Raw genomic sequence first — 21,683 nt, 5'->3', positions numbered from 1 at the left:
TGGAAGCGCCATCATATGCCAAGACGGGCCCCGAACCACGCCGCCACCTGGGCAGGCGTTGGGCGATCACTCGGAGAACCAGAACCAGAACCAACAAAGTCGGACTCGGATTTCCATCACACCCCGACGTGGCCATCAGTGGGTTTGGGCGATATAACGGGCTCTTCCCCATGCATCTGGCCATCTGGTCTGTTCTTCCCAACTTGTCTCTAGTACTACTCACTGGCATCCACACTTTCACTTTCACTCTCACTCTCAGCTCTGGACACTTGGCACCACAGCTGAACCTTTCCCCGCCGCCACCCACCACACCAACATGGCCTTCAACCCCGTCCTCCCGGCCAACCCGGCGTGGACGTACATGTCCGCCGACGGGCGCATGGTCGCTGTCCCCAGCCGCGCGTTCCCGCCTCCTCTGGCTCCGAGCTCGGCCTCCATCTCCTCCAGCATGGTAGCGCAGAACGGGAGCGCGCAGAGCTCGGTTCGATCGGGCCATCACTCCAGTGGCAGGAACAAGAACAAGAACAAGACCAACAAGGCACCCACCAAGCCGGGGATGAGCAAGATTAGTCCGTTGGCAACGCATCGTGTGTCCGCGTTCTACTGGCGCTGACCGGGCTGTACAGCCGAGATTCACTCGGACGACGACGAGTCCACGCCCCTCCCGGGCCCGCAGTACAAGTCGCTCTCTAGCACGCGGGCGGGTACGGCGCTGTGGGCGACCACGTCCGTCCCGCTGGACGGGTCCCTCGGGGTGGTGCCCAAGGGCGCGGTGGTGGGGCACAACCCCGCCGACAGGGCGTATGCACCCAAGAACCCCAGCTCCAACCAGTCCAAGCACTCCAAGTCTAATGGCAAGGCGGTGGTCACGGGCCCGACGACGTTTATGGTCCCCGACAACAGCTTTGGAGGTGGCAACAAGGGCCACGCACGTATCGTGAGTGAACCCAAAGTAAAACGTGCAGCCGCATGAGACCCCGCACTGACCAGATGCACAGAAGGGCGATGCTCCCAGTCAGAACCGGGCGGCCATCGAGGCCAAGCGGGAGAGGACGACTACCAGGACGACAAAGGACAAGGCCATCAAAGGGTGGACGACAAACGCCCTCTCGGCGCTTTCAGAGGTGCGCAGCCACCGCCGAGACGCGATCATGGACCGCGCAAAGAGGTATACCCTCCGCGAGGACCGGGGTACGGTCACGAGCAAGGATGTTTATCGCGCCATTGACAGTTACAATGCCGACAAGAAGAAGAGCACGGACAAGGACTAGGAAGTGGACGGTGCCGGATCGGAGCCACGGTGGCGGGCGAGTGGGGTGTGGAAGTGGTCTGAAGGCCCCTTGCCACCAGTCCCTGTTCTCTCCTTACACCTGCTACCAACTGCTGTGCTCGAGCACACACTGCTTCATATGCCACATATAGCCTACTGTACAACTGTGACTTCCTTCTTACTTCCGATCCGAACCACACCGCGCTCGTGGGCTACAAACACGACATTCGTTCACTTGTTACCGACCAGATTAGTCTTGAGAGTCTGGCCAAGACCGACGGCATGGGTGATGAGCTTGGTCACCTCCGAGTTGAGGCGCTTGAGGACCTGGTGGTCGACCATGTACTTGCCCGTGAACAAGGCGCCGGCGACGAGGGAGAGGACAAAGACAAACTTGCGGAGACGCTGGCGGACCGCGAGGCGCTCGGCACCCTTGTAGTCGGCCCACACTGGCCAGAGGTTCTGCCACCACATGCGCAGGACGGTGCCCGGGTAGTGGGTGAAGATGCGGCCGTTGCCCTCCTTGCGCCAATAGTTGGCGACGCGGTTCCAGGTGGTCCGCTTGAGCTCGCGCTCGATCCACGCATCGTACGCTTCGGCCGCGGGCCGCTTGACTTCGAGCTTGGGGATGCCGTGGTTGCGCATCGCCTCGACCATCTGCGTAATGTACGCAGCCTGGATCTCGAGCACGGTGGTGACACTGCTGTGGTTGACAACCCAGTTGTTGCCCAGCATGGTGTAGAAGTTGGGCATGCCGGGGAGGGCGATCTGAACCAGCCGTTAGCGGGGCCACACCTTTTGTCAACGAGTAACGGTCACGTACACCGTGGTAATAGGTCAAGTTGGCCTTGCCGTCGTAGTTTGCGGTCGAGTCGCTTTCACCCTGCACCTGCACATCGATGTGGTCGGCGTCGAACCCGGTCGAGAGGACGACAATGTCGGCCTTGATCTCGCTGCCGTCGTCGACGATGACACTGTCGTGGTTCAGAGCCTCGATGCGGCCGTACACAGCCTTGCAGTGGGGCCGGTTGATGGCAGCGAGGTAGCCGTCCTCAAACACAAAGCGCTTGGCCATGAACGGAAAGTCGGGGACAATCTTGTCCTTGAGGTGTTCCGGGGCACGCGCGACCATCCAGTCGCCGAGGTCCTGCCGTGTCAGGTTTGTTGTATAGATACATACAGCTCCAACTTACCTTCTCCATCTGCTTGCGCTTACGGCGGCCTTCCTTCTCATACTGCCAGTGGAAGTGCGTGTCCAAGACGCCGAGCATGAGCGTGCGTTCCCAGCGCTGGAGGAATGGGAAACGAGCACGGAGCGCACGCGTACTCTCCGAGACGGGAGACGAGTTGCGTTCAGCTGCAAACCCGCCGTTGACACTGGGCATGAGCCACTGCTTGGACCTCGCAAGAGACACGACGTTGATCTCGGGGTCGAGGCCCAAGGTTCCGACAATCTGGATTCTGGCATGGTAAGTTTTCCTGTCCACTAAAACGTCACCACCCACCCGCTGCAGCCGTTACCGACGACGACGACGTTCTTGCCGTGCATGGCCTCGTTGGTGAGGTCCTTTGGCCACCGCGCAGCGTGGATCACGCGGCCGCTAAACTCGTCCTCTCCCTTGACGGGAACACGTCGGGGCTCGGAGAAGAGACCGGTGGCGCTGACGAGCACCTGGGCGTCGACGATGAATTCACGGTCGTTGACAATGTCGCGGAGCGTCACATGGTACAGGGACTGGTCAGAGTCCCATTCGGCCTTGACATAGTCGTGCTGCAGGCGGAGGCGGTTGGTCAGACCCTGGGTCTTGACAATCTTGGCCCAGTCTTGTAGCCAACAGTGTCAGCTTTGGATACCTGACCTTCCCTTCTTGGGCTACCACTCACAGGCCTGAATCTCCTTGTGGTCGGGGTGCGTCTCGGTCCACTGTGAGTTCTGGAAGCGCGAGTGGCTGTAACCAATGGCAGGGATACTGGCAAGTCAGGACAGAACCATGCCTCACAGCTGAGACAAGTCGACCGCCACCACCCGGGGACGGAAATGACCGAGATCAGACTCACTCGCAACGGCATCCCCTGGACATTGTCAGCAACGGCCAACGAGGTGTGTGCTGTAACCGGGCGCCGGACTCACGGATAACGGTTCACATACCACGTCCCACCGACATCGTCCTCGCGGTCAACGAGCTGGGGGGACGAGTCAGCACAATAATGCGATTATCAATGACCGGCACCCCCCAGTCCCCGCATGCCCCGCACGCATGGTCGGTGGGGGCCCGTGAGGGCCGCGGCGGACTTACCAGCCAGTTGGTCAAGCCCTTCTCGTCGAGATCGAGCGCAAGGGTGATGCCGCCAATTCCCGCGCCGATGATGAGGACGGACGGGTTGAGGAGGGTGTTGATCTGGGTGGCCGCCGAAAAGGCGGTGGGCAGGACCAGGGCGCTTCCTTTCTGGGTTCCGTCTGGCATGGTAGTGTGCTCTGGGTGGGCTGAGTGGATTGAGAGGAGTGGGCGATGTACAGATAATGTGAGAAGAGCGTTCTAGCCTTTAAAGGGGATGACACGGGATTATCAGCCGCATTGACTGCCGCTGCCCCGAGCTTCGAGACCACAGGCCACAGGCCACAGGAGCACACGAGTATACTGTACACGATACACACGAGGACGTGGGCCCCGTTGACGTGCATCGATCACGAGATCCGCCCACAGCTCTGGGTTCGGTTAATGGGGACAGCCGTGTTCTCCTCACGGGCATCCGCGACGTCGTGCCGTACAGAGTGTCGTGCGTAACTCCCTGCTTGACGCTGGACTGGCGGACGGCTTGTTGCTGTGATGCTGCCAGAATGCCAAGGTCATCCCATAGATCGGCCATTGAGAGCCCGAGCAGTCACCGCGGCACACCTCGCACACACGGGGTTCGGCATCCCCACCGCCGCGGATGCCAGCCGCGGAAACAAAATATACATGTTATTCCGTGTACTGTACATATTTACCTCCGTCGGCTAATCCAACGGGTCAAATGCGGAGGGCCCCTGGCTGGGGGCGCGGCGTTCAATGTATGCTTTGCAAACCTAAATAAACAACACACTAGTTCTCGTCCGTTTGCGTACACAATCAAGCTCACGCATGGCCGCTTCATCCAGGAACCCAGGCGGCTTCGGCTTCACCATCCGCGCGGCCGCGGTGGAAGACCTGGCGGCCATCACCGCAATCTACGGCCACCACGTCCTCGCCGGTGTCGCGACGTTTGAGCTGGAACCCCCGTCGGTGGCCGAGATGACCGAACGATATGACAAGACCAGGTCCTTCAACATGCCCTACTTGGTCGCTGTCGGCCGTTCAGTTCCAGATGCTCCGGAGGAAGTGGCTGGGTACGCGTACGCCGGCAAGTACCACCAACGGATTGCCTACGAAAACACAGTCGAGGACAGCATCTTCCTCTCGCCCAAGTTTACCGGACGTGGGCTTGGCCCCCTTCTTCTGACCGCCCTCATCGACGAGTGTACCAGCCTTGGATACCGCCAGATGATGTCCCTCATTGCCGAGCCTGCGGGTGCTGGCGCTGCGAGTGCGCACATTCACAAGAAGATGGGGTTCCGTACCGTTGGAACCCTCGACAAGGTCGGATGGAAGATGAACCGATGGCTGGATGTCGGTCTCTTTCAGCGTCCCCTCGGCCCGGGGTCCATCACGCCCCCTCATACAGCATAGACTGCATCGTGCGCCCAGCCGATGTATTATACATAACCAGAGCAATCAACGATCCCTAAACGGTCGTGGCCGCCTCCTCGTCCTCGTCCCCGATCTTGCGGTCACCCACTGGGGCGCCGCTTTCAAGCTGTGCGATACGAGCACCAACGCCAGTGGTTTTGGCATTCTTAAACTGCCATGCCCACAAGTTTTGCTGCGGCTGTCAGTTACTGACCGTATGCCTATCACTCACTCCGAATAGCTCGTCGACTTCTTCCAGACTGCGTCCTGCGAGCTCTGGAACAAAAGCGAGACTGAACAAGAATCCCGCGATACAGATTCCCATGAAGATGAAACCGACTTTGGCGGCCAAGTTGGCACCCGGCTTGCCAATGAGGTACGGGACAGTAAAGGACACGACAAACGCGGAGAGGACATCGAAGCTGGTGGCCAGGGCCATGGTCTTCTTTCGCAGGTGGCCTCCCAGTTCGGACGCGATCAGGTCTGGACCGTCAGTGGAACCGTGGACGGGGTGGAACTCACAGCACAGGACATTGACGCCCATCTTGTTTCCGACAATGACAAACACAAAGCTCGCGACCATGGTGTGGATCTGGCTCGAGTTTAGGCTTCCCTTGGTGCCGAGGCCCCCAACAACGCCGTTGAAGATGGCTGCAAGAGCCAACCCCACAATGAGCAGAGGACGACGTCCGACCACATCGCACAAGAGGACGCCGATCATGGCACCGACGATGCCCAGAGCCGTGAGCATTGTGGTGTACGTGAACGACATTGCCCCAAGGCCATAGAGCTTGAAGAATGTGGGTCCATAGAGATTGATGAGCTGAGTTCTGCATCACATTAGCTCACACCAGTACCTGCACCGGGCCGCCAGACCTACCCGCCAGACTGCTGAAAGAAGAATATCCAACATGCCACCATTGTTCGCCTTAAGCCGCCCCCTTTGATGCGGAACAGGTCGGCCCACCTCCCCTTGTCCATCGAAAGTTCCTGCTTGATTGCCTCGTCCAGCGCTTCGGTCTCGGCGAGGGTACGGCCGCTGAGCACGTCTCCACGAGGACGAATCTTGTCCAGCGCACGAGTGGCCTCCTCGCTGCGGTCCTTTGCGACGAGCCAACGCGGCGATTCTGGCATCGGTCAAACCAGAGACTTTCACCCACGACTCACCAATACAGAATGGCACAAGGACGAGAATCAAGACGGCTGGGATGAACTGGACCCCGACAGGAATGAGCCATCCGAGTTTCCTAGTCTCTGTGGCATATGCCCGACCCATGAGGGCACCCCAGAGGTTACCGACGGAGACGATGACGACAATGGCGCCGCCAAAGAAGCCGCGCATACCCGCTGGGCTGATCTCTGCAATGTATGCAGGTGCGGCGTTTTCAGCCAAGCCGACGGCAGCATAGGCAATGACGCGGCCGCCCGTGAACACCTGCCAGTCCTTGGCCGTCATCTGGACAATGAGGCCGAGGCACTGGACCACAGCGACAATGTACATTGTCTTCTTGTAACCCAGGCGTTCTGCAAGAGGCGCAAACATAAAGGTACCAAATATCTTTCCAGGCCAAACCACCGAGTTCATGGTCGACTTTTGCACGGTGGTGAACGCATGGTCGCCTTTCACTTCCGGTGCGAATTCCGAGAGGAACGCAGGGAGAGCTTGGATGGAACCGAACGATCCTGTGTCGCTGCATCGATCAGAACTGGTCACAGGGATTTGTTCACTCGATCACTCACATGCCGAAGAGAAGGTCGCCAAACGCAAATGCCACTGTACAGAAGATGAGGTACGGTGTTGCTTCCGTCCACGCCACCTTTGGTCGCCCGTTGAGAGCCATGACTGGAGTGTACCGATAGGGAGCTGCGGACAGGAAATCGGAAGGCCTCATCCTCCCACGCTGTTGTCTTATGCTTCCAAGGGCATGCTTGAGACCAAGGTGACAGACACAGAGCACGTCGTACGTGCTGCGCATGGCGATCATGTGAACGCAGCTGTCGCCAGGGGAGGATGTTGCGGTCATCTCGAATTCGGCAACCAAATATGAGATGGGACTCGGCGTGAGGGCCGAGCACCTGCAGGTACACAACGTTTACCTCGTGTCATGTGGATTGTAGACGCAAAGCGACACGCAACAGTTGTACGACGTCGGTCAAATCGCCGGGAGTTGATCAAATCCCAGCAGTGATCACGTCTTCGGTGATGTCCGACAGAGTGCCTTCCCGTCCTATTTGTCCGGGCAATGAGCGTCGAGTGCTTTCAACGATCGATACCACTCATGGCACCCAAGAACATCCTCCTCCTCATTGCCGACGACCTGGGCAAGTATGTTGGCTCCTACGGCTGCAAGTCTGTGACCACGCCGTCTCTGGACAAGCTCGCATCTGAGGGTTCCCGTTTCGACCTGGCCTTTGCGAGTACGGCGTCTTGCAGTGGTAGCCGTTCAACATTGTACTCGGGCCTCCACACTCACGAGAACGGACAGTACGGCCTAAACATCTTCCGCACGCATTTCCAGACGTTCCCACACGTTGAGACCGCACCACTGCTGTTCAATCACGCCGGGTACAAGACTGGCATCATTGGCAAGGTCCATGTCGGCCCGGATGTTGTGTATCCGTGGAGTCACCGTGAGGAGAGCGAGACACGGGATGTCGCCTGGGTCGCAGATCGTGCCGAGGCATTCTTCAAGACTGCCGTGGACGAGGACAAGCCCTTCTTCCTGACAGTCGGCTACGTCGACCCACACCGTGATATCACCACGCGCGGCAAGTTTGGCAATGAGGGCGACTACGATGCGCGCGTGACCTCGATCGACATTAAACCAGAGGACGTCGAGGTGCCCAGCTGGCTCACGGACCTTCCCGAGACGCGCCAAGAGCTCGTCGAGTACTACAAAGCGATCCACCGTACTGACCTTGGCATCGGTCTTCTCCTCGAAGGTCTGGAGCGGCAAGGCCTTGTGGATGACACGCTGGTCGTGTTCCTCAGCGACAATGGCCCGCCATTCATCAACGCCAAGACGACTCTCTATGACGCTGGTACATGTCTGCCTCTCATTGTCAGGAAGCCTGGGTCCAAGGCTGGGGTCGCCAACCCCAACATGGTGTCGTGGATCGATATCCTTCCTACCTTCCTCGACTGGGCCGGCTTGCCACTCGATTACTCTACGAGCTCCGCAGCAGGGCCAACACACCAACACCCGGGATCAGGGTACGGTGGAGAGTCGACCTCGCTCCGCTCCCCTCCGCGCCTCGGCCACTCCTTCCTCGCACACGTTGACCGCTTCGACGTCCTCCCAGAGACGGAATGGCAGCACCACGTCTTTGGCTCGCACACCTTCCATGAGCTCCACAACTACTGGCCGACCCGCGTCCTCCGCACCCGGCGGTACAAGTACCACCGAAACATTGCGTGGCGCCTCGACTTTCCCTTTGCCTCGGACCTGTACGCAAGCTATACCTTTGAAGGGATCCGCAACGCTGCGGATCCAGTTATTGGCAGCCGGACGTTGAAAAACTACCTCTTCCGCCCAGCCGAAGAGCTGTTTGATCTGGAAGCGGACCCAGACGAGGTCATCAACCTTGCTACGGACCCTGCACATTGCGACCTGCTCGCCGATCTGCGCTTGCAGCTGGAGCAGTGGCAGCAGACGACACATGACATGTGGCTTGTGCGTGATGGGTGTTCGCTCGAGATGGTTCAGCGATACGGCAAGGACGGGCTTGTGTTGCCTGACCGGTTCGACATTGATGCCGACAAGCCCGGCCTGGCTGGTGTCACGCTGTTGAAGGGGATTGAAACCCCTGTGCTGCAAAAGATTGCCTAGAGAGATTACATTGAATGATACATTGTGCATGCGTGACTTCTACCTCCTCTCTCGTCGAGGCGGCTTTAAACCTTTCGGGGGTCGACGAGGATCTTGACTGCCGTCTCGTTCCGGTTGATAAGCGTGTCGAATCCGTCGTTGACGAGGTCTTTCAGGCCAATGACGCTCGTGATGAACGGCTTGAGGTTGACCTTGCCTTCCTGGACGAGCTTGATGGTCGCGGGATGGCTGTTGACGTACGCAATAGTCCCGCGGAGGTCAATCTCCTTGAGGACCAGCTTGGTCATGTCGAGAGACGCCTTCTTGCTCCAAATCGAGATGACAACAATGACGCCTGTGGGCTTGACGGCATCGATGAGCGTGTCAAAGGCTGGCTGGACGGATGTAGCCTCGAAGGCAATGTCGGCGCCGCGGCCGTGGTTGAGTTTGGCGACCGCAGCAGGGACGTCGACCTCGCGAGGGTCAAAGACGTGGGCGGCCACACCAGTGTCGAGCGCCGTTTGCCTGCGGAGAGAGGATGGCTCGGAAATGGCGACGGTGATACCCTCTGCCTTCAAAACAGCAGCGGTGAGAAGACCGATGGGCCCAGCGCCAGTGATGAGCGCAAAGTCGCCGGCCTTGCCACCACTGCGCTTGAAGGCGTGGTAGCCCACGGACAGGGGCTCGATGAGGGCAGCCTCGTCGAGAGGCACGTCACCGACCGGGTGGACCCAACGACGCTTGACGACAATCTTCTCCGAAAGACCGCCTCCGCACCCGCCCAGACCGATAAAGTTCATGTCCTTGGATAGGTGGTACGCATTGTTGTTTGCCGTCGTGTCCACTTCGTCGCGAATGATGTATGGCTCAACGACGACACGGTCACCCACTGCCAGGTCCGTGACGCCCGCACCCAGCGCGTATACGACGCCGCTCATCTCGTGGCCCATCGTCAATGGCAGGCACTCGCCCGAGATTGGGTGTGGGTGGCCTGCGCGTGGGATGAAGAGTGGGCCTTCCATAAACTCGTGGATATCTGTTCCGCAGATACCGCAGTATGCTACATCGATGCCCACCGTACCAGGCTCGACCGAGGGTACGGCCACGTCTTCGATGCGGATGTCCTTTTGGTTGTGATAGCGCGCGGCTTTCATTGTTGTACGCGTCATGGTGATGAGTTGGATCCCGAGATGGTCAGGGAGGAGTTGTGAGCTGGATGGTGAGGATGCGGAGTCAAGAACAAGACGGAGAGCTGCTTCTATAAGTACTTGGGAAAGCGATGAGGACCGAGAGGTGAGGGTGCCTATTGTTGTGGTGGCGTGAGCATGGCTATGCCCCGTGAGATGCCGATCCATCATCCACCGGCCTAGCAGGTATAGCCGATTGCCGATCGAACCCGAGTGCGACTTGGTACTGTAGATTCTGCCAAACGTACTCAGTGTGAAGAGGGGGATCGCGGTACCGCCTGGATGAGGTAGAAGGTCAGCAGAGGTGGACAGAGTAATGGAGCAGAACGACAAGTCTCCATATATGCGCGCATAACAGACCCTAATAACCAAACAAGCAATAGGCATTGGCATAATCGCACTTTTCCTAATCCGAAGGCCGAAATCCGGACACGAAGTCAAAGCGGCCAGAGGGCAACACCCGTCGCGCGGCCGCCCACACATCGACACGAGCCCTGAGCGGGACCTGTTTGCACGCGGTACTCACGTTCCAGACCCTTTACATGACGTAGAATTAGGGTAAATCAGGTTCCGTCATGCGCGCCTAAATATTGATTCCGCTGACGCCTAACGTTTAAACGTTAAAAAGGCGTAAACTAATTACGTAACAATACTTTTGCGTGCCTAATTGGGGGCCTAACCTGCGCGCCTTTCCGCTGTACAGCACGCCTAACCTACCGCGGGCGGAACCGCGGAACCCAGGAACTCTTCTAACTGCTGACATGACCCATATCCCCGGTGCACATGCTTCTTATGTCAATTCATGGGTAAGGAAGAGCCTGCAGACCTCCCACGGGCCTGCCTCTCTTTTTTTTTTTTTTTTTTTTTTTTTTTTTTTTTTTTTCAGCCGTTAATCGGAGAAATGCATTAGCTCGTGGCTTTTGGATTACAACAGGGTCCATTAGTTTGTCACGTGTGGCGGACAATTAATTAGAAAACAGCATTAGAACCCAATTTCGCCGGATTTTCCCTGATTTATTATTATTATTATTATTACTGTGCAGCACTCGTTACGTTCAATCATCTTCCATAGTCAACTGGGCTATATAAAGTACGATGGTGTACCCCCAGGCTCTATTAGGCAAAGATGAAAAGAACTAGTTAACTTTGACTGTGTACACGATTTCTTTGCTAAATGTCCCGGTTGACGTCGTCCAACGACGATAAACCGTGTTACATGATACGGGCGGCCTTCACGGCCGCTGTACCGCGCCGCTGGAGTGCAGCAGCGGCACTGTCACGCTTGGAGAACCAGCACGAAGGCTCAAGGAGCTTGAAGACGCCCGAGGCCGTGCACTTGGTGAGACCGCCCGAGGGCAGGCACATCTTGATCTCAGTGGTGAGGGTCTTGGCAAGATCGGTGAGGTTGCACTTCTGGATGAGACAGGTGCTGGCCTTGAGCTCAAACTTGACACCACAGAGGCAGTCGGTGTCAAGAGGACCGGAGCAGCCGGCAGCAGCAATGTTGTCAATCACACAGGCCTGGGCGCACGAGCCAATGCTGTCGAGGTCCGGAAGACCGAGGTCGGGGCACAAGGAGCTCTCAAGGTCGAGGGCGGCAATAATGTCGGCCGTGGTGCACGAATCGGTGAGGCAGCTAGCTGCGGCATTGGTAAACGCCTCAGTACAGATACAGGCGGTGTCCGTGGGCCCAGTGCAGCCTTGCGAAGAGATGGCTCCGAGGATACAGGTAAGCGAACACGTTGAGAGCGTCGAGAGGTCAATCGAGGCCGAGGAGGAAGTTGCTGCAGCTGCTGACGAGGTCGGGCTACCAGTTTGTGAAGCGCTGGATCCGGTGTCTGAGGCTGGGCTGGACGAGGCGGCCGAACACGTAGACGACTGGAGGGCGAGGGCGGCTGTCACATCGGCCGTCCCACACGAAAGCAAGCAAGGAGTGACCGCAGTCTGATATGCGCTAGTGCACACGCAACCGGTATCGGTCGCAGAGCTGCACCCCTGGGACTGGGCTCCGTCAATCAAGCACTTTGAGGCACAAGCCGACATTCCGGTAACGCTGGTTTCAGTAGCAGCTGCTGAAGACGTCGTAGACGGCTCTGTTGACCCCGTTGAGGCCTCCTGAGTCTGCGAAACGCTTGCTGTCTGGCTAGAAGAATCCGACGTCGGCGTCACCGACACCGAAGGGGCAGTCGAGCTCGACGCTCCATTGCAGGTCGACGACTGAAGAGCGAGGGCGGCCGTCACATCGGCGGTCCCACAGGAAAGCAAGCAAGGCGTGACCGCTGTCTGATACGCGCTGGTGCAAACACACGATGTATCCGTTGCTGACGTGCACCCTTGGGAAGTGGCTCCATCGATTAGGCACTTTGAGGCACATGCGCTCATTCCGGTCACCGAAGTCTCGGTTGCTGCTGCGCTTGAGGTACTGGAGGCCTCAAGATCGGTCGTTTGCGACGTTGGGGCCTCGGTCACGCTAGCACTGGTTGGCTCCGGGGTCGTGGCAGTTTCCGTCGAACCGGCTGACGTTGAAGCCCCGTTGCAGGTAGACGACTGGAGGGCGAGGGCAGCTGTCACGTCCGCTGTTCCGCAGGCAAGCAAACAGGGTGTAACAGCTGTCTGATAGGCGCTGGTGCACACACAAGAGATGTCCGTCGCCGAGCTGCACCCCTGGGTCTCCGCGCCAGAAACAAGGCAAGCGGACGCGCACGCTGAGACGCCTGCCACCGAGGTCGTTGAACTCTGGGCTGACGAAGTCTGCGAAGCGGTGTTCTCAGGTGCCGAAGAGGACGTAACCTCTGTTGGGGACCCGGTTGAGCCACTTTCAGCGGATGTGGCAGTTTCCGACGAACCGGTAGACGTCGCTCCATTGCAGGTCGACGACTGGAGAGCGAGAGCAGCGGTCACGTCCGCTGTTCCGCAGGCAAGCAAACAGGGTGTAACAGCTGTCTGATAGGCGCTGGTGCACACACAAGAAATGTCCGTCGCCGAGCTGCACCCCTGGGACTCCGCGCCAGAAACAAGGCAAGCGGACGCGCACGCTGAGACCCCGGCAACGCTCGTAGTCGCTGCCCCAGCCGAGGACGTCTGCGAAGCAGTTCCTGTCTCGGTCACAGAGCCTGCCGAGTCCGTAGCTGTGACGCCGGAACCGGACGAGGTAGTTGTTGCTCCGTTACAAGTCGAAGACTGGAGAGCGAGGGCGGCCGTAACATCAGCTGTTCCGCACGCAAGAAGACACGAGGTAACTGCGCTCTGGAAGTCCGTGGTGCACACGCAGCTCGTGTCGGTAGCAGAAGAGCAGCCAAGCTGTTCAGCACCAGCCACGAGGCAGGCCGAGGCGCAAGCTGAGACCCCCGCCACACTAGTTGTCGATGGCCCGGCGGAGGATGTCTGTGAAGCGGCTCCTGTCTCGCTCGTTGAGCCCGAAGAGTCGGTAGCTGTAGCGCTCGATCCCGCAGACGTCGTAGAAGCTCCACTGCAGGTTGACGATTGAAGAGCCAAGGCCGCTGTCACATCGGCGGTGCCACAAGAAAGGAGGCATGAAGTAACGGCAGACTGGAAATCCGTAGTGCACACGCATCCTGTATCCGTGGCGGAGGAGCAACCGAGCTGCTCAGCACCAGCGACCAGGCAGGAAGAAGCACATGCTGAGACTCCGGCCACACTTGTCGTTGCCGCTCCGGCAGAGGAAGTTTGGGACGCCTGGGATCCCGAGTCCGCGGAGCTAGATCCGGGCGACGAGGACCCCGATGTCGCCGTTTCCGTTGCGCTAGATTCGGCAGCCGTCGTAGAAGCTCCACTGCAGGTCGACGATTGGAGAGCCAGGGCCGCTGTAACATCGGCGGTGCCACATGAGAGTAGGCATGAAGTGACAGCAGACTGGAACGCCGTAGTGCAAACACATCCTGTATCCGTAGCAGAAGAGCAGCCGAGCTGTTCAGCACCGGCCACGAGACAGGCCGAGGCACAAGCTGAGACCCCTGCTACCGATGTCTGGGTGGCACCTGCAGACGAAGTTTGAGTGGCCGAGGAGCCGCCGTTCGATTGGCTCGAGCCCGATTGACTCGACCCGGAGCCGCTCGACCCCGTGCTGCCGCTAGACCCGGAGCCGCTCGACCCCGTGCTGCCGCTGGAACCGGAGCTGCTCGACCCCGAGCCGCTTCCAGAGCTTCCGGAGCCGCTTTCTGACCCCGAGCTAGAGTTCCCGCAGCAGTTGCAAGTGCACTTGCAGTTGGTCCCAGTTGAGGTCGTGGCCGGCTGGCTGCTCGAAGTTGTGGTTGTCGCCACAGTAGGCTGGGCGACATCGACAGCGGAAGTTGAAGAAGAAGAAGAAGACGAGCTAGAGCCCGAACAGGTAGAAGATTGAAGCGCGAGGGCAGCCTGGACGTCGGCGGTGCCACAGGCAAGCAAACAGGGCGTGACAGCTGACTGATAGGCACTAGTGCAAACACAGTTTGTGTCCTCGGCTGACGTACAGCCTTGCGAGGTCGCGCCATCGATCAGACAGCTAGAGGCACATTCAGACACCCCGGCAACGGAAGTTTGGGCGGCTTGGGCAGCGGACGTAGAAGTGGCGGGTTCGGAAGTAACGGGGTCCTCGGTCGGAGCAGCTGTCTCAGACACGCTCTCAACCGGGTCGGTAGGGGTTGACGAGGGGGTTTCGGTGGTGCTTTCGGCGACCGTCGTGACCGCGGCAGTCTCGCTGGCGCTGGTGACGGCCGACGACGACGACGAGGAGTCGCAAAGTTCGGACTGAAGAGCGAGGACCGCCGAGATGGCGGAGCTGCACGAGCTCACGAGGCAGGTAGCTGCGCTGTTCTGGAACGAAGAAGTACAAACACAGGAGGTGTCGCTGATACCTGTGCATCCCTCGGCAGTGTTGGCAGCCTCGAGGCAGGTAATGGCGCACGCAGGGAGAGCATCGTAATCAGACTGCGCACTTCAATGTCAGTGAAAGTTGGAGAGGTAAAAGCTTACTCGGCCCGGGCAGTCTTGACCGAGGCGACAGCCGTGAGGGCGAGGGCCGCCCAAAGCTTCATGGTAAAGAGTGTGAGGTGGTCGGAGATGGGGCCTCTAGACTCTTCATATGTGTTGTTATATACCTTTCAGATACCTTTCAGAAGAGAGGGATCCCACACCGGGTATGTCTCTTGGTTGACCGGGCCTGCATACTTGGTCTGGCAGTACCAGGTTTGGTAGTGTATGGCTTGGAACGAGATGCGTCTGCACCGGTAACATGTCGCCGATGTTGGTCATGGTGTTGCGAGAAGAGTGGAGAGAGAGCCACATCCACTTGTGGTCTGCCGGTGAAGGCACCCCGGAGGGCGGGGACGGCATGCCTAAGGTGCCTGTTCCGCGGCGCATACGATAACTTAGCGTACTCTCAAACATCTTCCGGGGCACTACAGTATGCATGCCTCGTGCAGCGGGGGACACAATGAGCCCCTCTTTGCCCAGTTGGGATGCCCAGAGATCGAATGAAAGATTCCCTCATAAAAATAGACGGCGTTGACGCGCACGCGCGCACGCTCAGCCACACGGAACGCCACACATAAGTTGACGAGGCCGCGCGCCACGGGGCGGGGTATAGTTCGAGTCTTGCTTTCCATCGTCGTCGTTTGTTTGGTGGGGCCTCCGTTGCGTATCCTTGTCAGTACGTGTTCCACGGTAATAAACTGCACCGGGTCTCCTGAAAGGGAACCAGCTCATGATGATGGTGATTACGGCAGGTGGACACATCATACTGTGCTCCCATTAGATGCAACATCCATGATCCTTGATCTTTAGCGTGTTGGGCATGCGGGGGTCGGCAAATGCCCCGCATCATGTGGCGCCGCGGGGGACCAGCAGGTCCATGCAGCAGCTCAGGAAGAGAACGGAGACGGCCTTGACCAAGCCACCGGCGTCTTCAGCTGCTCTTGGGCCCCATCCGTGACCCATGAGGGGACCCACCATCAAGGCATTCGTGGTAATTGCTTCTGCTCATGGAATGAGCGGCTCCATAGCTGCTCGACGCCACAGCCCGGGTGGGGGGACGAGGGCAACATGAAACGAGACTAGTGCCTACTGAGGTTTGCGTCCAAGGCGGTAATGACCGGTCGCCTAATGTTCTGTAGCTGTCAGTTGCCAGTTGCCCAGTTGCCCAGTTGAGGTGGTGTGCATGTTTGGAGACCGCCGACCGTCTTGCCGGTTTGTCACATGATGTGGATAAGACGGGAGCAGATGGCTGTTAGCACGGGAGTAGATGTCCGACAATGGTTCGACGACGTTGGTGGCGCGTTGGCGAGAGGGCACCATGTCTTGTTTGGTCCCAGGGTCGCGTCCCGCAGTTTGCATGCTCGTTTATCTGCACGGTGCACTTCTCCAATACCGTGGCTTTGACCATCCGCAGGCTGCTGCAAAGTAGATCAGAGTTCTCCCTCGTTGCGCCACAGGCGAGCATGATTGAAAATGCAGCAATGCGAGGCAGTTGTCAACCCGTGACCCTCGGCTCCATCGGTTGCGCTGGGCCTGTCAAAAAAAGGGCACTCCGGGGCACCGGTACATTGGATCTTTTGGTTGCCGGAGGCACCGTACCATGGAACGCGAACACGTCAACGGCGCTCGTTAGTTTGCTCACCCGGCCTCCTCTGGGCTGGACTTCGGGATTGCTTTTAGACTGTCCGGAAGCCCATGCCGTACCACTACTGTATCTGGGCCCACACTGCACATTGGGCCACACTAGAATCTTTCGGTAAAGGATCGGGGGCCGATCCACCCACCACTTTGAGACATTTTGTGACTTCATCTTGGTGACAATACATAGTGATCGACCCACAGCTGCTCCATTGATCCATGACAGTCGTTATCCAAGATGGAGGGAGGCACGACTGGCCTCCCGGCAAAACCATGTTTTGCCCGCATTTACGTTCTATGTTTACCGGGTGGTTTTATTGCGTTCACTGAGCCGCCAAACGTACCTCGTTTACAATGTGGCTCCACCTGATGTCACCACTGTCCACATTTCCCTAGACTCTTGCCGGCCAGGCCGAATGGGTTCGGACGCTCGAGCAATATAGTTCGTTGCATGGATACACAGTTCTGCCCGCAAACCAATTTGGGATGGTGTGGCGGGTCGGCGCGCCTGGAGTCTGGGAGCGAGTAAGGCATGTGCTCTGTATCCCGGGATATGAAATGGCTCGGTGTGGATGTCTCTATCTTGCTCCAATATGAGAGCACCCCAATTTTTGACTGGACGGATGTGAACGTGTCATTTGACTTACTGGAACCTTCATCGCATGACGCTGTTTGCATATTGGGAGTGCTCAATAACAAATAGTTCAGGTAGTTGAGTGTCCATACGTAGGTGGACTGAGAAGAGTTGAACGATGATTTGGGACCAGAAAATAGCGGCCGGTACAGATAAAACAGAAAAATAACAACAATTCCCTATTTATGTCTGTAGGAGGTAACAAGCGTCTCTTAGCTCCAAAACTATCATGCTGATCACCATCGCATATGGGCCAACAGTTCTGGATTGGTCTCTAGATGCTGAGAGTCTCTTCAAAATTGTCAATCGTTGGACACGACAGGAGGAGTGAAACAGAAATTCTCCGACATTTTGGTGCTCGCGTGTGTGTAGAGGGAGGAGAGGGGTGGGGGGGACAGGTATCGAGCAACTGTCGGCGGAAATCCAGGTTCGACGTATCGGCTTTCCGGTAACTACCAATTTTGTGGCATTCCCCGTTCCTGTGTAAAAGGACTGTGCGTCCCGGTTGTATCTGCTGTCCTGCTCCGGATGATCGGCTGACCCGGCAGACTGCCGGCGTGGCGTCCCGCAATGGCGGTGGAGCACCGTGGCGCTTCACCGGGCTGTGCTGACGGCGAACGACTCCACGCACGGCCACCGAGACATGGAGTTCCACGTACAGGTGTGGCGGTACGCGTCTGGGATATGCTTCTCGCGCCCATGGTATTGTTGAATGGCTGATACGCGTGTCGATGAGGCTCGCAAACCCCTTGTTGCATACTTTCGGCGGGGCTTCGAGGCTTCGGAGCCACTTCTGCTCCGCCCGATTCCCGGCGTCAGCAGCCTAGACTAGATGCCAGGAATGCGACTGACATGCACAGGCCTCCTGGCTTCCTATTCCGTAGTTCTGCCCCCGAAAACCTCCACCGCAGAAGTCCATCCACGTCTTCGTAAAAGTTTGAGGCGTTGTCTTGCGAGGCTGACACGTTCCGAGATGCGTGTCCACTACGCGTCCATTACGCGTTTCAAGTGCCGGTATGGGCTCGTCATGGGGTCCACCAGTTGCCTGTCAGGTTGGTCATCTTTGTCATGTGGACAACGGACAATCGCGCTCCAAGGTTAACCGGCTTGGCCTGGTGCTGTCGGTCACGAGAGAGAGATATCCTTGGGACACCAACAACATGTCACCCACGAATTAGCACGGATACGTATGTATGTCCGCTGGATGATGCTCATTTTCATATCCCTCAGCCAGACAAGCATTGCTGATTTGGAATACGGCACCTGGTTGAACACAAGTGGGAATCGACAGTGCACTTGGGCAGGTGATCGGATCATTGTGTTTGATCCAGTCAACCGGAGTCAACCCATCCTTTCCCTGGCACCTACTTGTCATTCAACGTTCCACTCCTTCGTCAATACCTTCATTTCAACACCATCATTGCCATCATATAGTCACTCGCATGGGTCGCTGCCATTAGACTTCCCCACCCTGGGCCTCAGCGACTTGTAAAAACAAACCGCCTTGTTTCCTTGTTAAACGAGCTGCACATATGTACATGAGGGAGCTGGGTTCATACGCTACAGGATACCAAGCTATACTGACATGAGGGTGTGGTGGGTACAGGGGTGTGCTGGGGGTGGTGTATGAGAGTCTTGAGCGTCGTGTTGGGCTGCAGGTGGGTGTGGGTCCAGTCGGCGGCCGGGGCGGCGGCACGTGCAACGAGGGGCAACGACGTGTTTCGAAGGATACTACGTCCTTCGGGGTGCGAGTGACCAACAGAGCGTCCTTAAAAGGCGCTGGAACGAAGGTGACTAGAGAGGGGGCTGGATTGAGTTCGGGAAGCTGGAGGTCGCCTCCGGCTGGACGGGGTAGGGGAAAAAGGTCGTGACGGAGGAGGGGGGAAGTCTTGACGGATTAGGGGTCGCGCGAAGTGCTGGCCGACGCCGACCATGTTTTGCAGCGAGATCACCTCGAGACGGTGTCGGACGCCGAACCGAGCTGTGCCTGGGTGTCAGGCGGAGATTGTTTCTGCGGCGACTGGATGGGATTGTTCACTGTGTATGTATGTACATATGTACGTCACACGTCAGTTGACGCTACCTTCCCTTAGTTTCTCATAATAACTCACCACCGCCAGTGCCAACAGCACCAACCGCCGCACCAGCGCCGAGAGGACCAGGCCCAGGCTGCTGCATCTGACCTTCAGTGGTTGTCAGCATCGCTATTGCGACCGCGGGTTGAAGATGTATGTCAAAAACTGATGACTCACCTTGCCTGGCGCCCATCATGGTCATCATGTCGGCCATGAACTTGTCCAAACGCGCCTCCAAGGCCGTCAAACGTTGGCCAGTGGCCAGTGGAGTCATCTGGCGCTTGTGCCATGATGGGGGTGGGGGGGGGGGGGGATCGAGAAGTGGTGAATGGGAGAAGGAGGCCTGAGCTCAGTGCTTGAGGACGGCCCAAAGGACCCTGGGGAAGGAGGGGGGTTGGCGAAGAGGATGTGATGGAGAGAGAGAGAGGTATGGAGAGAGAGAGAGAGAGAGTGGTATGGAGAGAGACGGGTGGTGATATGGAAGGAGTCAGAGACGGTATAGAAAGAGAGTATATGGTGGAAAGAGAGAGAGCGAGCGAGCGAGTGTGTGTGTGCAGAGCGGATGGAGAGAAGAGAGAAGACAAACAACAGAGGCAGAACTGGTTATGAGGGTTGACGGTGTCGAGTGACCGTTTACGTAAAGGGTGGCAAATGAGCCCGGCGTGGCCACCACGAGCCGTACCCATCATTCCTTACGATGGTCGTACTCGCCACACTCGGCGTGTCCAAGCGCCAACCTCGCAGCTATCATGTCTGCGGGCACTGAAATCATGGCATACAGACCTGTCCCAATGCTGCTGCCCTCCACAGACTGACATTTTCAGCGGCATACAACGTCTCCGAGGCGACCTGCGGCGGCTAGTGATGTACGAGGCCGGTCCGATGAATACTTGCCCAGTGTAATCAGTAGTGGGGCGTGGGTTTAATAGGTCTGCATTGCCACTCTAGACGCACAGGATGCAGTCACAAGCTCACATCCATAGCTCCTCGTTGCCTGCGCCCAGCTGCTCCTCCTCGAAGCCGAGTTGTTCCTCCTCATTCGCACCGAGCTGTTCCTCCTCCTCAATACCGATGAGGTGCTCTTCCTCGCCGCCCATGAGGTACTCCTCCTCTCCGCCCATGACCCACTCTTCCTCAATGCCCATGACATCTTCCTCTCCGCCGTCCTCGACACCCGACGAGCTGGATGACGGCGTGTCGCCGGTAATGTCGTGGTGGTGGTGGTGGTGGTGGAGGCTGTGGGGCTGGTCGTCGCGGTCGTGGTCGTGGTCGCGGCCCTCCTCCTCATCGGAGTCGAAGCTCGACGGAGGCGGGGTCTCGGCGTCGCTGGCGATGGAGCTGGCCATTGGCGACGTGACGTACAGCTCCGCCAGGCCGGGCAGCTCCTCCTCGTGGCCCGCGGCAGGCGGCTCCTCGTTGCCGTACGCACCGGCCTCCTCCTCGACGGCCCAGTCGACGTCCTCGTCCATGCCATCATCATCGACGGTGATGTCGGAGGAGCCCGCAGGGGCCTTGAACGGCACGAAAGCTGGTGGGAGTGCTGCCGCAGGCCAGAGGTGGTCCGGGATCCCCGAACGAGGGAGGGCAGGCGGGAATGCACGAGTGAGGCCCGCGGGAGTGGGCGGGACGGGGCCAACGACGGGTTGGCGGACGGGGAACGGCTTGAGGCGGACCGCCGCCTGCTCGTTGAGCGAGTGGAGGCCGGACAGGGTGGGGATGCCGTAGTGGCGGGCCCAGGCGGGGAGACCCTTGACGAGGCCGAGGAGCATCTGGCTGATGACCTCCATGATGAGGGCGATGCCGCGAATAAGGTTGACAATCTTCTTCGACGCCGCAGGCCGCTTGACGGTCTTGAGGTCGACCTGGAGCTCGTCGACGACAAAGTGGAAGAGCTGGTACGCAAGGGCGGCCCAAAGAAGAAGCATGGGGCGCCAGTGACGCGTACCCTCGGCCCAGTCGCTCAGGCCATCACGGACCAAGCGCCGGTAGTGGTCGCGAAGCGCTTGGTGGTACGGCGCCTTGTCGGACGCCCAGGCGTGGGCCTCGTCACGGTCGTCGTCAACGGCGCTGCCGGCGTACACGCCCCGCACGCCAGTGTCGTCCTCGTCGCCTGCGTCGAGGTAGGCGGCAGCCAGGCCGTTGCCCTTGGCAGTGTCGGCCCAGCGGCAGGCCAAGTCGTGGGGCATGAGCTCGTCTCGCGCCTTGCTCAACGCGAGCCATTCAGGGCTCGTGGAGAACTTGACGCGGAGCCTGGCGAGCTCTTCGTCGGTGGCGTTCTTGAACACCTCCTTGACAGGCTTGCTCGAGGTCCTGTGAGCCTCATGGATACACATGATCGCGCGGTAGGAGACCTCGTAGCCGCTCATGTCGACGTGGTGGGGAGAGGACATTT

The 21,683-nt window shown here is 58.5% G+C and overlaps 9 protein-coding genes across 9 annotated transcripts; 3 read left to right on the top strand and 6 right to left on the bottom strand.

Moving 5' to 3' along the window:
• Positions 1–316: 316 nt before the first annotated feature.
• EHS24_009035 (uncharacterized protein) lies at positions 317–1,271 on the top strand (the record flags this gene model as incomplete). Its single annotated transcript, XM_028624330.1, has 3 exons — positions 317–587; positions 627–937; positions 999–1,271. 3 exons carry the CDS (start codon positions 317–319, stop codon positions 1,269–1,271), a joined length of 855 nt encoding a protein of 284 aa, XP_028475402.1.
• Positions 1,272–1,501: 230 nt separating this feature from the next.
• EHS24_009034 (uncharacterized protein) lies at positions 1,502–3,735 on the bottom strand (the record flags this gene model as incomplete). The annotated part of the gene is made up of 8 exons (XM_028624329.1): positions 1,502–2,038; positions 2,094–2,417; positions 2,464–2,731; positions 2,776–3,094; positions 3,155–3,240; positions 3,329–3,343; positions 3,402–3,454; positions 3,568–3,735. 8 exons carry the CDS (start codon positions 3,733–3,735, stop codon positions 1,502–1,504), a joined length of 1,770 nt encoding a protein of 589 aa, XP_028475401.1.
• A 657-nt stretch (positions 3,736–4,392) lies between these two features.
• EHS24_009033 (uncharacterized protein) lies at positions 4,393–4,977 on the top strand (the record flags this gene model as incomplete). The annotated part of the gene is made up of 1 exon (XM_028624328.1): positions 4,393–4,977. The coding sequence occupies one exon, from the start codon at positions 4,393–4,395 to the stop codon at positions 4,975–4,977; it is 585 nt and encodes a 194-aa protein (XP_028475400.1).
• A 55-nt stretch (positions 4,978–5,032) lies between these two features.
• Positions 5,033–6,818, bottom strand: EHS24_009032 (uncharacterized protein; the record flags this gene model as incomplete). The annotated part of the gene is made up of 6 exons (XM_028624327.1): positions 5,033–5,170; positions 5,210–5,460; positions 5,500–5,807; positions 5,858–6,104; positions 6,145–6,668; positions 6,718–6,818. The coding sequence occupies 6 exons, from the start codon at positions 6,816–6,818 to the stop codon at positions 5,033–5,035; spliced, it is 1,569 nt and encodes a 522-aa protein (XP_028475399.1).
• A 438-nt stretch (positions 6,819–7,256) lies between these two features.
• Positions 7,257–8,807, top strand: EHS24_009031 (uncharacterized protein; the record flags this gene model as incomplete). Its single annotated transcript, XM_028624326.1, has 1 exon — positions 7,257–8,807. The coding sequence occupies one exon, from the start codon at positions 7,257–7,259 to the stop codon at positions 8,805–8,807; it is 1,551 nt and encodes a 516-aa protein (XP_028475398.1).
• A 65-nt stretch (positions 8,808–8,872) lies between these two features.
• Positions 8,873–9,940, bottom strand: EHS24_009030 (uncharacterized protein; the record flags this gene model as incomplete). The annotated part of the gene is made up of 1 exon (XM_028624325.1): positions 8,873–9,940. One exon carries the CDS (start codon positions 9,938–9,940, stop codon positions 8,873–8,875), a length of 1,068 nt encoding a protein of 355 aa, XP_028475397.1.
• A 1,245-nt stretch (positions 9,941–11,185) lies between these two features.
• On the bottom strand, positions 11,186–15,006 carry EHS24_009029 (uncharacterized protein; the record flags this gene model as incomplete). The annotated part of the gene is made up of 3 exons (XM_028624324.1): positions 11,186–11,868; positions 14,443–14,906; positions 14,945–15,006. The coding sequence occupies 3 exons, from the start codon at positions 15,004–15,006 to the stop codon at positions 11,186–11,188; spliced, it is 1,209 nt and encodes a 402-aa protein (XP_028475396.1).
• A 4,158-nt stretch (positions 15,007–19,164) lies between these two features.
• Positions 19,165–19,565, bottom strand: EHS24_009028 (uncharacterized protein; the record flags this gene model as incomplete). Its single annotated transcript, XM_028624323.1, has 3 exons — positions 19,165–19,253; positions 19,328–19,399; positions 19,469–19,565. 3 exons carry the CDS (start codon positions 19,563–19,565, stop codon positions 19,165–19,167), a joined length of 258 nt encoding a protein of 85 aa, XP_028475395.1.
• A 697-nt stretch (positions 19,566–20,262) lies between these two features.
• EHS24_009027 (uncharacterized protein) lies at positions 20,263–21,681 on the bottom strand (the record flags this gene model as incomplete). The annotated part of the gene is made up of 1 exon (XM_028624322.1): positions 20,263–21,681. The coding sequence occupies one exon, from the start codon at positions 21,679–21,681 to the stop codon at positions 20,263–20,265; it is 1,419 nt and encodes a 472-aa protein (XP_028475394.1).
• Between the last annotated feature and the right edge of the window lie 2 nt (positions 21,682–21,683).

This window comes from Apiotrichum porosum (assembly GCF_003942205.1).
Source record: "Apiotrichum porosum strain DSM 27194 chromosome Unknown scaffold_8, whole genome shotgun sequence".
Classification (NCBI taxonomy): domain Eukaryota; kingdom Fungi; phylum Basidiomycota; class Tremellomycetes; order Trichosporonales; family Trichosporonaceae; genus Apiotrichum; species Apiotrichum porosum.
This window is presented reverse-complemented; position numbering and strand designations above follow the sequence as displayed.